The 19,009-nt window shown below is 39.5% G+C and overlaps 1 protein-coding gene across 1 annotated transcript in view; it reads left to right on the top strand.

The window, feature by feature from the left end:
* Nucleotides 1–9,775, top strand: part of LOC126456929 (uncharacterized) — a 274,891-nt gene extending 265,116 nt beyond the window's left edge. The window contains exons 24-27 of the mRNA XM_050092863.1: nt 751–862; nt 936–1,123; nt 9,056–9,139; nt 9,393–9,775. Coding sequence (XP_049948820.1) covers nt 751–862; nt 936–1,123; nt 9,056–9,139; nt 9,393–9,419 — 411 coding nt within the window. The 3' untranslated portion in view covers nt 9,420–9,775. The remainder of the gene's footprint in view (nt 1–750; nt 863–935; nt 1,124–9,055; nt 9,140–9,392) is intronic.
* The last annotated feature ends 9,234 nt before the right edge of the window (nt 9,776–19,009 follow it).

The raw sequence follows: 19,009 nt of genomic DNA, 5'->3' as shown, positions 1-19,009 counted from the left end.
GAAATGAGACACTTAAAGTAGTAAAGGAGTTTTGCCATTTGGGGAGCAAAATAACTGATGATGGTCGAAGTAGAGAGGATATAAAATGTAGACTGGCAATGGCAAGGAAAGCATTTCTGAAGAAAAGAAATTTGTTAACATTGAGTATAGATTTAAGTGTCAGGAAGTCGTTTCTGAAAATATTTGTATGGAGTGTAGCCATGTATGGAAGTGAAACACGGACGGTAAATAGTTTAGACAAGAAGAGAATAGAAGCTTTTGAAATGTGGTGCTACAGAAGAATGCTGAAGATTAGGTGGGTAGATCACATAACTAATGAGGAGGTATTGAATAGAATTGGGGAGAAGAGGAGCTTGTGGCACAACTTGACAAGAAGGGACTGGTTGGTAGGACATGTTCTGAGGCACCAAGGGATCACAAATTTAGCATTGGAGGGTAAAAATCGTAGAGGGAGACCAAGAGATAAATACACTAAGCAGATTCAGAAGGATGTAGGTTGCAGTAAGTACTGGGAGATCAAGAATCTTGCACAGGATAGATTAGCATGGAGAGCTGCATCAGGACTGAAGACCACAACAACAACAATAATAACAACGGTAACAGGGATATCCCACTTCTGTTATATCCAACCACAACACAGAATGTTCGTGATGTAGTACCTTTCCCTAGTGAAAATACTGCATTTCAAATTCTTTTGACCAGAAGGAAATAGAGTAATTTAAATTTATTTACATGCTGTATGCATTACAGATGCTAGAACTTGAAGAATATCTGCCACAACTTACAGAACACAGTCACATCATGGGCTGCTCTGGGCTAATACAAGCATGGAATTACATCATAATTCAACCTTTCATAAAAGGTAGGTGGAGTACATACCCAGCCCACATTTCAAAAGCAGAACATGTATGATATAAATCTCTTTTACTTTTCAGCTGAGTTTCCATTAACAAATGAACAGAAGTTGTCTTGCTTTGAGAGCCTTGTGAAGTTGCAGACTTGTCCTGTCATTAACTACATGAAATTTGAAGAAATATTTGACCACTGTCTACGCACAAAAATCCTGCATATGGCAGCAGCAATTCTGCCATTGCTGAGAAGTGACCAACATCGTTATGTACAGGTAATCTTGAAAGTGCAATATGAAGCTCTTTTATTTTTGTTAGTGTCCAATATATTTATTGCAAGACAAAGTGATTAATGATTAACAAATGGATCTTGTGGACTGTTGTCCACAACTCAAATCACACTACCACATAACCACATATTTCCGAGAAAGCTTGGAGAAGGTGGCACGTAAATTTCTGCTCATCTCATAGTATCATAGTATAACTTACTGGCTACAGAATGCGATTTCCGATAGTAGATGTGGCTGATAGGGACGAGAATCTGTATGATATTGTTCTGATGGCCCTACCCAAAAACTGCCTTGAGCAATTCATTCATTCATTTCTATGTCCAGTCAGCATTTCCAGAAGGTAGCAACTCTGATGGCCGTGTTGTTTCCCTCAATCAGGTACTGTGTTGTGCAAGGCTCTTAAAGTTGAGGACAAATTAGCAGGTGGTCCAGATCTTGTGTTGTTCTGCACTTGCAGGATGTATCTCCATAACCTGGAAGAATGCCCTATTTTCGCATGTTGGTCTTGCAAAGAGGAACACCCACCATAAGACGAATGAGCAATCTCCAAATAGGGTAGGGCAAATCATTTCCTGGAGCTAGCTCTTCCTTTACATGGACACTAAAGTTACAGATGTCAGTATAAGTGTCCAAAGGGTAAGAAATTAACCGATATCTCTCAACAGATGAAACACAAATGGATCTGATGGAGTACCTATACAGTTCTATATAGAGTATGTGAAAGAACCTATTCCTAATATATTGAAAAATCCGCCTCAGTTGCGAAATATTTCCTGGTCTTTATCCAGGTTTTGGGTAGATTAATATAGCCTTCTTCAGAAGCATAAAATTACTATAACATGCCAGAGTAAGGCACAGTCAACATTAAAAATTAAAACCTATCGTTCCGTGGTACCATGTCGAATTATAACTACTTAACTGTAGTCCAGCCTCGGCATCACTTCACCACGCGGTCGGTTGGCAGCAGCAACTACGTTGGCACTGATCGTTGCATGCGGAATTACACTGAGCACATAGCAGCTTGTGCGCATGTACACACGGAGAGTCAATGCTGTATATCATTGGCTGTCTGTATATCAAGTGTTAGGAGCTGAAAGCTATAATTGTAAGCAAACTAAGCATTATGTAGATGAAGTCCCTAAGTGTATTAACCATACGCAAATTATATTAAATGGTAGGAAATTTACTTGGTTGGGTATATAAGGTTTAAGGATAACCTTTATGACTTTAAGTACATATGGTCATCGTGTAAAGTATCCCCACCAAACGTGACTAATAGTGGGCACCTTACTTGTCTCACTTATTTAAAACCTTATCATTATCTGTGATGTAATTAGGGTGTAACTGGGCGTACAATGCCCGTCATCACACTTAACTGCTATTGATCGACATAGGTCGAACATATTAATTAAAGTGTGGCGGAGGGTACATCATCTCCGTCATCACGCTTATGTGCTGTTGACCGACATAGGTCAAGTGTACCAACATATAATCTGGAATGTACCTTTGACGAGAATAATCTTCCACAGGTAACTTTGTAAGTCACGTGATGTGCGTGTAACATTATTGTTACCATTGAAAGAACCGTGCGATTAGTAGACGAAAGGACGTGCCTGTCCAATAGGAACCGAAAACATTTGATCGCAAGGTCATAGGTCAACCGATTCCTCCACAGGAAAACACGTCTGATATATTCTATACGACACTGGTGACGGCATGTGCGCCACATGACAGGAATATGTTGTCGGCCCACCTAACTTGCACACTTGGCGAATGGGTAAAAAGATTCTTCTACCTTGCCCGATTTAGGTTTTCTTGTGGATGTGATAATCACTCCCAAAAAAGTGATGAAAACGTAAGAGTTTGTCACATAAACTGCAACAAATGAATGCAACAGTTCCACAGTCGCACAGTTTTCCCTGTGCTCTGTCAAAACATATGTTTTTTACATTTTCAAATGTTTCCGTGTGTAGACCAACAAATCCTGCATATGTCCAAGCAAATCTAAATATGTCCTGGAATTTTGGAGAGCGAAGTTGGTTATGTGTGAGTGCCTGAACTTGAATAAGTGTCTGAAAATAAAAAATTAAACTTTTCACTCGAGAGGAGATTTGAACCAAAGACCTCTCGTTCCGCAGCTGCTCACGCTAACCATGGCGCTCGCAAGCTGTTCCTCTCCTAGATGTTGCCTACCTTGCACATGGACTACTCAGTTTGTATATTTTGCTTATTTTTTTCATAGTTCCACACAACTTCTTCCTGTTTTCTCGATTGATCTGTGTTCAGTTTTTCAAGGCCTATCCCTGTGCCAACTTATAACTAAATCTGAGGGGGGTGCGATGGGGAGGTTCCCTTGTCAGTATTAGTTGGAGGATTGGGTGCATCTACATTAGGTACCACATCGGATGATAACCATGCGAACCTAATCTCCATTCCTTTTATAGATAAAGCTTCATACACAATATGGCAAATTCTAAAGAACCATGATTATAAGGCAACATATGCTACCAATAACAGCCTTAAGAAAAATTTAATCCACTCTTTAAAAATAGCTAAGGACAAACTGTCTCTCTCCGGGGTTTATAAAGTCACATGCGGTGAGTGCCCTAGCTTTTACATCGGCCAAACAGGGAGAGCATTGTCAGCAAGATATAAAGAACATATTCCAACAAGAAGTAGTGACTGCACAAGGGGTTCGACTTTTCGCCGAGCACCTTGTGCAAATAGCCCATGCACACAATCCTCCAACTAATACTGAGCTGTTGCACTGTGAGGTAAAAGGAGCAAGGCTAGATATTCTAGAGGAGATGCAAATTTTTAAACACTTGCTATCCAATAAAGAAATAAAAAAACTTTTTCGAAGGTTTCCAATGTTTGTTACGTTTGGTTTAATTTATCCCTATTACATCGACCACCATATTTCTCTTGGTCGCCGTATACCACGTTCAGACATCAAGCCTCACGCTTCCCTTTAAATTTAAGTTTGGCCCACTACTCTTTCACAAGAGTTTGGACGCCATTATAGTTGAATTTAACAATTATGCAGCACAGTAAAGTAAAACTTAGTTGCTTTAAATATTTCCCCTTTCAATGGTAACGATAATGTTACACACACATCACGTGACTTACAATGTTACCTGTGGAAGGTTATTCCCATCAAAGACGCATTCTAGATTATATGTTAGTACACTTGACCTATGTCGGTCAATAGCACATAAGTGTTATGATGGAGATGTTGTACCTTCCGCCACACTTTAATTAATATGCTTGATCTATGTTGGTCAATAGTAGTTCAGTGTGATGATGGGCACTGTACGCCCAGTTACACCCTAATTAAATCACAGATAATGATAAGGTTTTAAATAAGTGAGACAAGTAAGGTGCCCACTATTAGTCACGTTTGGTGGGGATACTTTACACGATGACTATAAGTGATTAAAGTCATAAAGGTTATCCTGAAACCTTATATAACCAACCAAGTAAATTTCCTACCATTTAATATAATTTGCGTATAGTTAATACACTTAGGGACTTCATCTACATAATGCTTAGTTTGCTTACAATTATGGTTTTCAGCTCCCAACACGTGCTATACAGACAGCCAATGATATACAGCGTTGACTCTCCGTATGCGCATGTGCACAAGTTGCTATGTGCTCAGTGCAATTCCGCATGCAACGATCAGTGCCAACATAGTTGCCACTGCCAACTGACCGCGTGGTGAAGTGATGCCGGGACTAGACTGCAGTTAAGTAATTTTAAGTCGACATGGTACCATGGTACAATAGGTTATTTTTAATGTTGACTGTGCCTTACTCTGGCATTTTATGCTTCTGAAGAAAGCTAGATTAATCTAGCCAAAACCTGGGTAAAGACCAGGAAATTTTTGCAACTGAGACGGATTTTTCAATATATTAGTCTATCACAGTTTCTGACGGGGCTGCAATATGCTAAAAATTCTGAACTTATTCCTCTTCGACTTGTTGTTTGAGCAACTAAACATTCAAGTATAGGAAAAACATACAGGTCATTCCATTTTTCAAGATAAGTTGTTGAACAGATGCATACTACGACCTATATGGAGACAAATAGCTACTCTGAAGGAATCAACACATTTTCCACAAACAGTAATTATGTGCAACCCAGCTGGCTCTGTTGATGAGACCCAGTAGGCAGTAGATACTAGAATCGTGTGGTAGAAATTTCAGGATCCATTCAGTATACTTACACACTGTCACTTAATGAAGAAAATACAAGCTTATGGAATATGAGGCCAACTTTGTGACTGTCTTGAAGAGTAGAAAATCATAGCAAAATTTAGGAAGACCAGCAGAGGATAGACGTTTGATGCAGGGATAGGCAGCTGACCTTCAGCATAAACTAATGTAACACATTGTGTATAAATAATCTGAGGGGCTTAATTGTATGGTTACCTGATTTCCAAACAATCACTGGAAGCTGTTGCACCCATTAAATATTAGATAGTAAGCATTTGGAGTTACTCAGATTTGAATGATCACATAAAAATAAGTGAAGGAAAAGTGGATGTCAGACAGAGATTTATTGGAAGAATCCTCAGGAAGTATAGTGTAAACATTAAGAATGTAGCTCACAAAATCGTTGTTAGACTGTTACTTGAATATGGTTCTTCATTCTTGAATCCTGACCAGGCTGAACTGATTGAGAAGATGGAAAGAAGAAAATGCATTTAGTAAGATCAAAAGCATCACAAAGATTGTAATCTAACTCCAGTTAGCAGGTGTTTCAAGAGAGGCGTTATGTGGCACCATGTCGTTTACTGTTAAAATTGGGTGTATGTTCCTAGAAGAGTTGACCAATACATTTCTTCCATATCTAGTGGAAAAAATCATGAAGGTAAAACTTGATGTATTGGAGCTCACATAGAGACTTATGAACATTCTTTTTCTTGTACATCGTTCGTGACTGAAACAGGAAAGGGGAGAAGACAAAGTGGCACCCAAAGTACCCTCTACCATACACCATAAGTCAGTTTGAGTAGTAGAGATATAGAGGTGAAAATAATCCCTGTAGCTGCTAAATAAAGATCAAACCAGATAAAATAATATTTATTTTACACAGAATAAAGAAAAGTCATTATTTATTAATACAGTGGTGTAAGAGTCTTATTTTATTTTATTTTTTCCCCATTACATTCAAGTATGGAATTTCTAAGAGCTGTATCATGTCATTTCATTTTTGTAGGAGTCGCAAAAATTTAACATTCATGACATGTTGCCAGTTACTGCATAGTGCAATATATGATCATCAATTTATGCGTCTGGATGTAGAGTATTTGTGTCCTTATACTTGTTATTATTGTTGTTATAAATATAATGTCAGAACTGAATCTATAATACAGAACAACTTGTATATTTTATGGAGTTTACTTGTAGGAGAAATGTGTGTACAAGGCACTTCCATAAAGTATGTTTCCCTGGGATTGTGAGCATAAACATAGCCCAATTTAATTCCAAATCTATTGAAATGTTTACAAGATTCCGGAACAGAGGTCACTGGAAGTGAGGTCTGGGCTGTAGCATGGATTATCAAACATCTTCCATCAGAATGCTTGCAGGAGCTCTAGTGTCTGAGCCATGTGTGGCTGAGCATTATCATGCAGCAAGATGACTCCAGTGCTAAGGATCCTGTACCACTTGTTCTGAGAGGCCCATTGCAGTTTTTGCATTGTTCTGCAATATGCTTAGCATTCACCATCACACTCCTGGCCAGGAATTTGATAAGGAGAGGACACACTGCCCACCAGCCACATTGTATGTGTGTGTGTGTGTGTGTGTGTGTGTGTGTGTGTGTGTGTGTGTGTGTATACCTCTAGAACCACCAGAAACATGAAATAATGTCTACAAAAACAATCACGCCAACCTAACTACCCCTCACTTTAGAATGACTGTTGATAAATTGTTTCAAAACAGTGTGTAATACAGGCAACTGATTGAAGAATGCATCACTACCCTTCTCCATCCATCCATCCACCTGCAGATTAAGAATTCTCTTTACTTTTGGATCTTCTCTCATATGGTGCTCTGTTTAGTGTTCCCTAATCAGATACTAGAAGTGAGTTCAGGTGAGTGTAGACTATGGCCTCCCAGCCCATGATACCACTTGTTTGCCTTGTGTGTTTGCTTGATAAAATTTCATAGTTGACCCTCTTGCACTCTGTAACCATCAGTGACCTTAAGAGAGAATCTGCTTTAATTACTGAATAAACTTTGTGCCATTAAACACGAGCATCATCAGTATTCCACGGACAATTGATGTCTGTGGACTGAGGATTATGCTCAATGCAGCTGACCTCTAACATCCATTTTGTTGTAAAATTTTTCATAAGGAGCACTGAAATTCAGTCAGCTGCATGAACTGTGTATGTAGCCAGCATATCTGCTATGTTCATGAACCCAGTACGATTCTCAATATAATAGACCATTCCAGAATGAGATTTTCACTCTGCAGCGGAGTGTGCGCTGATATGAAACTTCCTGGCAGATTAAAACTGTGTGCCCGACCGAGACTCGAACTCGGGACCTTTGCCTTTCGCGGGCAAGTGCTCTACCATCTGAGCTACCGAAGCACGACTCACGGCCGGCCCTCACAGCTTTACTTCTGCAAGAGCACTTGCCCGCGAAAGGCAAAGGTCCCGAGTTCGAGTCTCGGTCGGGCACACAGTTTTAATCTGCCAGGAAGTTTCATAATAGACCATTATTTCAAAAAGCATAACCTAATGTTTATAGGCTTAGCATTTTCATGTTCAGCGTGCAGTCGGGCTTCAGTGCCTGGAGACAGTAGCTGTGTGTGTAAAAGTTGTTGTTCTTGTGTGAATGTGTGTTGTGTTCTACTTCCAAGGAGGGACCTAATCCAGAAGCTTAATATTTCTAGTATTCTTTTCATTGCACCTGTTTGCGACACAGCGCCTGCTCTACATGAAGAGTAGCAGCCTATTCTTCCCGTGTTATTGTTATTCCATGTTGGACTTTCCATTATTTGATTATGACTTACTTTTTATAATTACACAAATGGTTCATAATATTTTTTTAAATACAAAACCTTTTCTTTAATTAGCAGCCTGTATTTGCTTACAAATAATTCAATTTTTTATTTATTCCACATGCCTTGATTTTCATTTGTGGTCGAAGTGACAGAAATGGTTAATGAATGTTCCTGAATTTTGTGGTTTTCAGAATACGGCCGGATTGTTTCACAAGTGTAGCTCATTTAACATGTTGCAACTGTACATGAAAATTTACTTTAGACAAGCTTGTTAGCTGTAGAAACTAATTTAGGAACTTGTACATTACTAAGGTTTCTGTAAACACGAACATAAAATTATCATTAGTTTCGCTTCAGGAAATCTGAAACAGCTATCGACCAAATATTTGCTTTAGATACCATACTGCATAGCTCTATTAAAAGTTGTATACTTTCCTTTTGAACCACTTCATCATGGAAAGGGGTAACAGTGTGTTTTAGCATTTTTCTTATGCACATTGCTTTGTCAGAAGTCAAATTTGGATAATGAATATGGATAAATATTATTTCCTTCGTTGGGGAGGAGAGTGAGTTAGGTAGGAAAGATTAAAAAGAAAAAGCAGATTGCACAGATTATGGGTGGATTCATGTCATCTTAGGGTCTGAATGACCTTTCCTAGTTTTTCAACCTTCCAAACCTATCCTGTTTTCCCTACAGAAGGAACTAATAGTTTTGAGAGTGGATAGTGTCATTACTTTCACGATTATTAGTGTGTATCGGCAATACTAAACATTTCTCTTCCTGAGAGTAGGTATTTGTCAGAGAAGTTCCGTCTCGTACTGTACATATTAGTTGCCATATTGTGTCTATAAATGTATATTTTCAATGTATTCCCACGTTACTCATGTTTTCAGAAAATACTGGCAAATTCTGATGCATCAACTCTGAAAGAGAACTTATGTCAGTTGCAAAACCAAGGGATTTTAACTGCTCACCAGGTATGTTATTAAATTATATTAAAAAAAAAAAAAAAAAAAACACCAGGTGCCAAAATCATTATCTTTTCCTGTTAAAATTGCAGCACAATTTGTTGAATTTTGTGTAATGTTTACATGATAATGTTTTCAATGATTTCGTTGCAATTCATTACAAGTGATATGTATTGCCATATGCAAAACTAGAATGATATGAATTTATCTTGTTCTTGTGCTTGTAATATTAATTCTGATGTTATATCTTGATTTGTTTCAGGCTATCCAGATTTTAGGAATTCAGTAATGTTATACACATTTACAGTAGTACAATGTTTTATCAATGATTGCCTCGCAGTTCATTACCACATGCAGTATATAATGTCATGTGTAAAACTTGACAAGTATATATTTCTTTTCTTAATTGTATGAAAAAAAAATAAAAACTAGGATTTTGAAAGTGACACAGCGTCGAAAGAGAGAATTATCAGAGCTAATAAGATCTCTTTCACTATTTTTGTACTCGTAAATTAATTGCACCATGAACTGTGTCATGAGGGCATTATCATTGTGCAATTTTATGTAGTTATAGCACCATGCCACTAGTTTGTGTATATACAGAACTAAGCATACAATAATAAACATGTGACTTTTACAGTATAACCTTCATGGTTTTTACAAATTATTGATTTTGCCATTTAAAACATAAACTGTTTATAAAATTTGAAGTACTTTGGATTGTCTTTCAATATTTATCTAACATTGTGTTTAAAGACATTAGTGTTTACTGTCTGTATAACAAAGTTTGGAAGGCGGTTGTACAGGCACACCAATGTGTAAGTTAAATTTATCTCAACAACTTGCCCGTTGTTATACTGATCTCAGTTTCCAGTGGATCATTCTTTTATATTCTTTACCAGCCATCACCCCCAGCTGCGCTCGCATATCAGTGTTTGCATTATGATCAGTGATGGTAAGTAAGCTAGTAATTTATAAGTGTCAATGTGTATAGTGGTGTAAAGATGTATGTAAAAAAATTATGCAGTGCTGATATGTAGGTACATAATTAATTTTGTTACGTTGAATCGGAAAGTGTGCATTATATTCTTGATTATTCCATAATTAATAGAACACAAATATCATCTCACCAAAAGCCCCTCCATGTTCCACATGTAAAGGTACAGATGTATCTCTCTTTGTTGTGCAGTGTTTAAATGACGCTGTCGTCATGAGTCTTCAAGCACCTCAGAAGCTGTAAGAGATGCGTGATGCTCAACGGCTAAAATGCGATGGGGTTGTGGCTGATATTAGTAATGAAGTATGGATTAAACACATAGAAGATTGTGAAGCAGTATATTTATTATGTTGAATCATATTACATAGAATATATGAAACAATGAATGCATTTTCAGGAATGGGAGAAAGTTCAAAAATCAAAGAATAAATAGTTTTTTCAAAGAGTAATTATTGTTCCATATTTCACAGCCTTTTATTCAAACAAATGAACAAATAAATTGTACTACACACTTTCTAAAGTGGCCAGTGTTCTTCTTCAGCATTCAGTCTATGTCCATATTACATTTAATCAAAATTGGTTCAACTGTTTGGTCGTGAAAGAGTAACAGACAGAGTTACTTCCACATTTATAATATTAGTACGGATTTTTTAAACTGACATATATTCCCTAGTCTATAATTGATTTATTGTATATACAAAGTGTTAAAATGCTGAGCACTTTGAATTTTGAAACTCGATCAGCTTCTCATGTTGGTCATCATACTGCCGATTTCTGGGTGGTTTGCATTTTCTTCGTACTAATAGTGTTTCTCCGTAGCTGTATACCATTTTACATATGAAGTGGAAGTATGCATAGAAAAATAGTTTGAGATATTAATTGTTAAAAATTTAGTGTTATTTCTGCAACATGTAGCGAATTAAATCTAGTTAATATATGTGAGAGATAAGCCATTGCAATTGTGAAGGCGTAACAGTGACAACATTGAATGCAAGCATGCAAACAGGCATACAATGTGTTGTAGAGGTGCTGGATGTCAGCTTGTGGGGTGGAGCTCCGTGCCTGTTCCACGTGGTTGGTCAATACAAGGACGGTTTATGCTGGATGTGAATGACACTGGCATTGTCATCCAATGTTGTCCCATATGTTCTCAATTGGAGACGGATCCGGTGATCGAGCAGGCCAAGACTACATGTCGACACTCTGTAGAGGATGTTGGGTTAAAACAATGGTATATGGGTGAGCATTATCCTGTTGCAAAAACTCCCAGGAATGCTGATCATGAATGGCAACACAACAGGTTGACTCATCCGATTGACATACAATTTTGCAGTCAGAGTGTGTGGGATAACCAGTCTGCTGTTGTATGAAATCACACCCCAGACCATAATTCGAGATGTAGGTCCAGTATGTTTGGCACACAGACAGGCTGGTTGCAGGCCCTTAGCTGGCCGCCTCCTAACCAACACACGCCCATCACTGGCACCGAGGCAGAACAAACTTTCATTATAAAACACAACAGACCTTCACTGTATCCTCCAATTAGCTCTCGCTTGATGCCACTGAAGCCACATATGGTGGTGGTTTTGGGTCAGTGGAATGCACACTACAGGGCATCTAGCTTGAAGCTGTCCTTGAAGTAACAGATTTGTAACAGTTCATTGTACTACTGTGGTGCCAAATGCTGCTCAATTTGCTGCTGCACATGCAATATGATGCACCAGAGCCATACACCGAACATGATGGTCTTCACTCTCGGTAGTGCCACGGGGCCGTCCGAAGCCCGGTCCTCTTGCGACCATACAGTCTCATCACCACTGCTGGCAGAAATCATGTACAGTGGCTACATTCCTGCCAAGTCTTTCTGCAATATTGCAGAAGGAGCATCCAGCTTCTCGTGGTGTTGATAATTGCATCTTTGTTGCCTTAGAGGCATTCTTGACTAACATCAAGTCACGACGTTTATTTCCAAAGGTAACTAATGGTCACTACCATTACAGCATGTATTTGAAGCAAACCTGAGTTGCAATCTGGTAGTGGCGCTGCTAGTGCTGCATTTATGTGACTGGCACGAAATGTGAATAGATGTCATCTTTCACATGTAGAAACAAACCTACCAACTTTTGTTCATGTTGCACAACTCCTACTTGGTGTAGCAATTTTTTTGTCCATGAGTGTATTTGCGTTATCTGCAGATCAGACATTTCTTGTTGATATCTCCAGGAAGGTCATCATGAGGTACTCCAAGAAGAGTAATGGCCAAAGCATGCTTCCTTGTCATGCATCATGTTGGATAGTCATGTCCGAGAAGTATTTATAACTTCTTTCATCTGATACCTGTTAGTTTATGTTACCTGTCTGCCAAGTAAGATTTCAACATTTTGTGTGCAATACCTCTCACCCCATAGAATTTTCGGCTTCCCAGGTATCATCTCATAATTTAGTAAATCAAGAGCTTCTGATAAGTTACAGAATATCACAACTGTTACTTCTTCCTTACCTCTAGTACTTGTGCTGCAGTGATAGTGGATTAACTGTTCTGGAATCAGTGTTGACTTCTGGGAAGCATACTGTGAGCCAAATAAAAACTTCATTACTCTTATCATACGATACACATTCAAAGACGTTTGATATCACTGAGTGAGGTGGCGCAGTGGGTGGCACACTGGACTTGCATACGGGAGGATGACTGTTCAACCCCGCATCTGGCCATCTTGATTTAAGTTTTCCGTGATTTCCCTAAATAGCTCCAGGCAAATGCCAGGATGGTTCCTTTAAAAGGGCACAACTGATTTCCTTCCCTAATCCGATTAGACCGATGGCCTCACTGTTTGGTCTCCACCCCAAACAACCCAACCCAACCTTTGAGATCACTGGTAAAATACTTACTTGTGTGGAATTTTCGGGTTCCTTGAGATCACTGTTGTTTGTGGTGCCAGTAGACTTATATGATTTGCAAACTTCCAGGAAACAATCCTCCTGTCACAGATATGTTACTCAGTGGCTAAAGGCAGATGACAGTCCAGTTTTCGTGTTTGAATTGCCACGTACACCTGGGATTTTAGTATTCGCTATCCTGTTGAGGGCTTACTTCCTTCCTTGTAACCTGGGAATAACTGTATTGAATTATTTAATGGGCATCTTTTTTTCTCTTAAACCGGTCATAGAATTGGTTACTTTAGCTGAGAGGGTAGTTGATATACTTCTACAAACATTTATGAAGTAATTATAAAATGTATTTGCTACTGGTTCTAGGTTGTCTTGTAGAAAATTGTTTCATCTGATTTAAATGTTCATTGTTTCTGTTCTTTGCCTGTCCTATTTTCATATTTATGATCTGTGACACTGTTTAGTCTCGCTTTCTGATTTGATAATGGCTTTAATGACAGTGTGTGTATCTGCACATTTTATTACTTTTCTGTAGATTTTTTGTATTCACAATTTGAACTTCAGCAATTTGTTTAGTTTTCTTATTCACTGCAAATCTTTAATATTATGCCAGATACATTGTTTCCTTTTGTGATCCACTTGTTTTGTCTATCTGTATGTGTAGTGCATTTACTTATTATGGCAAATGCCTCATTAATATACTCTCAATATCCATTTTGAGGCCAGGTTGGTAGGTACTCAGAGAGCTCACAGGATAAGGTTATGATTGTGGATGGGGCCGTAAACAGTTACTGTGAGTTGCACAATCAAACACACAGCTTCATTTTTCTAAGACCCACTCATTTACACATTGCATTAAAAGATCACAAGTAAACAATATGGCTGAAGGCCTAGTTAAAGAACTTGAGATGCTTTCTGGGCTGAAGGCCCAAAACCACACCAAGAACGAGAATGGCTGAAGGCCTGGCTTAGAAATCAAAAGCAATTAAAAACAGAAGGTAAATTTTTTTCCTTAAAAAAACCCCATGCAATTGAAAACAACTAGTGGGTGAACTTCCTACATTACACATCTGAAGGACAACTATAATTAAAACACATTAATAAACAATTTTTCCAACCAAGAAATTTATTTCTAAACTTACAACAGAACAGCCGAGAGCCTAATTAAAGAAATATTAACTTATTGCATGGCTGAAGGCCACAAACAAATTTGAAACAATGACTGAAGGCCTGAACAACAAGTCAGACAAGCAATTTAAAATAAGCCCCTTCCTTTTTATAAAGAAAATTTCCTTTAAAGAATACACACGGCTGAAGGCCACACATTTGAAGGCCTTTGAGTGAAATTTAAAAAGAGCTGAATTAATGCACGGCTGAAGGCCTCAACCCAAACTAGGGACGGCCGAAGGACTGACCAACAATTCAACCAATTCTCTTCCGTCCGACCAATGGCACAACAATGGAAAGTATTGGCTGTGGACAAGCGTACGAACAGCACTACGTCCTCAGAAGTTGGCATTTAAAAACAGCCAAGGGAACAATAACCACCCTAAGCAAATACCAACCAGACGGATGTCACAATAGTTTAGGTTTCATAACAGGTTAACTGATCACTCAACTGCAGCGTCGAGGTTCCGTGGGCAACGAACTTTGTCGCTCTCGCATATAGCGCCTCATGATTCGACAGTGCGTGCCCGCTGCCAGCGGTCCCAGCCTGGCCTCATGCCGCGGGGAGTCCCTCACTGCTCCGTCCCAACCGACTGACTGCCTGAAGCACACAGACAGCATTAAAATAGCTGGTCAGTCAAAACCACACAAGCTACACACGGTTCCACAAACAACTTCCATGAACAACTCAAACAATACTAAAACCAGTGACTGTGGAACGACGACGACTCGCAATTCGAGACACACGAAGAACCCAGCAGCGGTTGGCAACCAGATACACGTTGTCCGATGAGACAACCGATAGGGTGTCCCAAGATTTAATGGGGATTTTTTTTTTTTTTTTTTTTTTTTTTTTTTTTTTTTTTTTTTTTTTTTTCCCATGAAATCGAAAACGCATACACGTGCCGACTTGATGTTAAACATGATACTTGAAAACTATTACCATGTGGGAATGGAGGGATTCTGGAACTTAACGATTGTTTCTCCCTCCCACCCCCCATGAACCATGGACCTTGCTGTTGGTGAGGAGGCTTGCGTGCCTCAGCGATACAGATAGACGTACTGTAGGTGCAACCACAACGGAGGGGCATCTGTTGAGACGCCAGACAAACGTGTGGTTCCTGAAGAGGGGCAGCAGCCTCTTCAGTAGTTGCAAGGGCAACAGTCTGGATGATTGACTGATCTGGCCTTGTAACACTAACCAAAACGGCCTTGCTGTGCTGGTACTGCAAACGGATGAAAGCAAGGGGAAACTATGGCCATAATTTTTCCCGAGGGCATGCAGCTTTACTGTATGGTTAAATGATAATGGCGTCCTCTTGGGTAAAATATTCCGGAGGTAAAATAGTCCCCCATTCAGATCTCCGGGCGGGGGAATGGCGTCCTCTTGGGTAAAATATTCCGGAGGTAAAATAGTCCCCCATTCAGATCTCCGGGCGGGGGCCTACTCAAGAGGATGTCGTTATCAGGAGAAAGAAAAGTGGCGTTCTACGGATCAGAGCGTGGAATGTCAGATCCCTTAATCGGGCAGGTAGGTTAGAAAATTTAAAAAGGGAAATGGATAGGTTAAAGTTAGATATATTGGGTATTAGTGAAGTTTGGTATCAGGAGGAACAAGACTTTTGGTCAGGTGAATACAGGGCTATAAATACAAAATCAAATAGGGGTAATGCAGGAGTAGGTTTAATAATGAATAGGAAAATAGGAATGCGGGTAAGCTACTACAAACAGCATAGTGAACGCATTATTGTGGCCAAGATAGATAGGAAGCCCACGCCTACTACAGTAGTACAAATTTATATGCCAACTAGCTCTGCAGATGAAGAAGACATTGAAGAAATGTATGATGAAATAAAAGAAATTATTCAGATAGTGAAGGGTGACGAAAATTTAATAGTCATGGGTGACTGGAATTCGGTAGTAGGAAAAGGGAGAGAAGGAAACGTAGTAGGTGAATATGTATTGGGGCTAAGAAATGAAAGAGGAAGCCGCCTGGTAGAATTTTACACAGAGCACAACTTAATCATAGCTATAGTCCGTGAGACGAGTGATTGGTAGTGACAGTTCCGGCGGGCAGACGGCGCTGTTGCCGAACGTGGCTCACAGCACGCGGCGCCCTGTCTGCTACACGCATTCTCTAGCAGCAGAAATAAAAGCGAGACAAAATACAAGTCGTATTGGTACGCGTGAATTTATTTAAAGTTGATGCTTGAAATATATTAACTCGAAAACTGATAAGAGCTATTTAGTACAAGTATCTAAGATGCTGAAACATGGAGGAAGCCGAACGATTTCATGCCCGTGCCCTTTAGCTATCTTGTCAATTACATATGTTGGAAATTGGGGTTTCTTTTGTGCCACAATTTCAAGCAGTTCCACCTTCCTTAAATCTTCTCTGAAATCTACTTTTCACCGTTTCAACCACTGAATGATATCGTGTTTTTTTGTTGCCAAGGTTGGTGCCTTATCGTGAACAACGGAATGATAAGAAAACAGTGAATAGCTGAAGCCTATGTCTTTCAACACTGTACGCAATGAAAATTTGCTCCCTTTAAAAAGATCGTCTTTCTGAAGCGACACCTGTAATTTAGATAGAGTGGGATGTTCCCTTCTCTTATAATAGCTGTATATATGACGACGAATAGCGTCTTTCTGAAAATCGTCCAAAGCTGTCACCTGCTTATTTCTCGGTCGCTTCTTTCCTGGTGTGTGCAGCTTTGTTGTGCCACTCGTCACAATCTACACTATACTGTTCTTTCCCTATCTTTACAACAGTGTTCTTACTTATTTTCAATGCTGCTGCAGTTCTCTTAACAACCTGAACAACAGGAATTAAGGGCCCACCTTTGTCCTTTTCTTTCTCCAAGTAATCCCTCACAGAGCACACTAATTCACGGGCCTGGGTGTGTAGCACACTTTTCTTCCTCCATTTCACTTCTTGTGTTGGGCTGGTACTACCCGCCGCACTAGACATTGTTTACAACGAAACATAAACAAAGAAACACTAACAACAACAAAAACGAAATAAACTGCGAATTCAACTTCAGACAAACTACGAACGACCGCACCGCCTGCACGCGAGACACTGGTAAGTTTCATAAGCGCGCGCGCGCGACCGGGTTTCAGAGCGGCAACGTGGCCCTTGCTACCCGCTCAAAGTCAGGCCGCCATTGGCTGCCTGCCTGCGGTCGCTAGGCAACGGAAAGACGCTACCGAGCTGTCAATACCAAAGACTCGTCTCCCAGACTTATAACACTTGCTTCAAGAATCATAAAAGAAGGCTGTATACATGGAAGAAGCCTGGAGATACTGACAGGTTTCAGATAGATTATATAATCAGGGTGTATACGACCCGGGACATCCGGGAAAAACCCGGGAATTTTTTAGAATTCCGGGAACTTTTCCTTGTTTTAGTCACCAATTAAATTTTTGTTATTTTGACTGGTAAGAACCAATACTCTAACGAAGGATATTACTGTATCCCGCTTCTGCAGAATAATGCTGCAGCAAAAAAACATGAACGAGAGAAAAAAAACGAAAATAAAACTTAAGTTGCAAAGGAAATGCACCATATACAACAACAAAACAGTGTTCATACTAGCATCTGCCAACCAAAGTGTGTCAAAGGCTTTAGGAAGAATATGCAGTGCTTCCTAACAACAAATTGCCTTTGATGAGCGTGACATGACAGCTATTTACATTTGAGCAGTTGCGGGCGGGCTCATGCGCATGCGCAATTGAGTCGCCTGAGAGTATTACGTTCTCCCGCTTCTGGCTACAGATGTGTGGCTGGGCGCCACTATCTAATTGCTCCGGTTCGGAAACCTTGTAGGTCCAGGGCTGATGCATAGAGCAGTCTTGAGTTGTAGTGGTGAGGTGGGTAGTCTCCACGTGACTTGTGTTTATGTTTAGTGATTTTGCTGTTTCCTCTTCGTTTATTGCTCTCGCATTAAATGAAAACAAAAATCGAATTTCTGTGGCCAGGAGCTACCAGATGAATTAAAATACGTTCGCATAGTTACGGAAGGCTAAAATATGTTACTAGTTTCACCTTTCTGACAGTCAAGCGTTAATCACATTGCAGAACAATGAAGTTTTTTTGTCGGTTTGCTAAAGAGATTTGGCTTTTATTAATATTTTGCGCTGAGGCAGTCAATTTATTTGAAACGAAGTGTTTAATTTCACACTGTTGGCGAGTTTCAACTGTTCGCTTCATTTCAAGTGCACGTTTTCCATCTTCTGGCTCGTATGGCATTATGCCATAATAAAGAACCAAACACGAGATAATACAGTACTGGTACTCAAGAAAATTTACATCCGAGTCTGGACATATGATTGTGCACTTTAAGCCGAATTATGCATTTTAGTATAGTTCACGAAATTCCGATGCTCCTGAAGTATCCTTTGATGTCTTGTTTCTTTTATGACATAATGCAAGATCTTTTAATGTTTTACACGTACGAACGTGCGGGTTTCCTTCGTCACCGTAGCTGCGCAGGCGCAGTGACGCCTGTTATCTGGCGCTCTCTGGCAACTGCTGAAACGAACCAATTTCTAGCAGGTCACGGAAAAATATTACGAATGGTGGTTTGAAAAGTGTTACTTTCAAAGTAAATTTCCTTTTACGCAAGATGAACTATGTGCGAGAATGTACGATGAATTTCTTAAATCACAGAGCGTTTGACTCTCATCTAAAAATCAACTCTTTCAGGATAAACATGTAGAAGAATTTCGAGCCCAGAAGATCAGACCTTTACGACGTTATTAAAAATTTTACTGGCACATTTGTGTGTTGTATCTTAAAGTGTAACACGCGCAAAATGATC

The sequence above is a fragment of the Schistocerca serialis genome, chromosome 2 (assembly GCF_023864345.2).
Source record: "Schistocerca serialis cubense isolate TAMUIC-IGC-003099 chromosome 2, iqSchSeri2.2, whole genome shotgun sequence".
Taxonomy (NCBI): domain Eukaryota; kingdom Metazoa; phylum Arthropoda; class Insecta; order Orthoptera; family Acrididae; genus Schistocerca; species Schistocerca serialis.
Note: the sequence above shows the minus strand (reverse complement) of the source record. Positions and strands in the feature narration are given on the sequence as shown.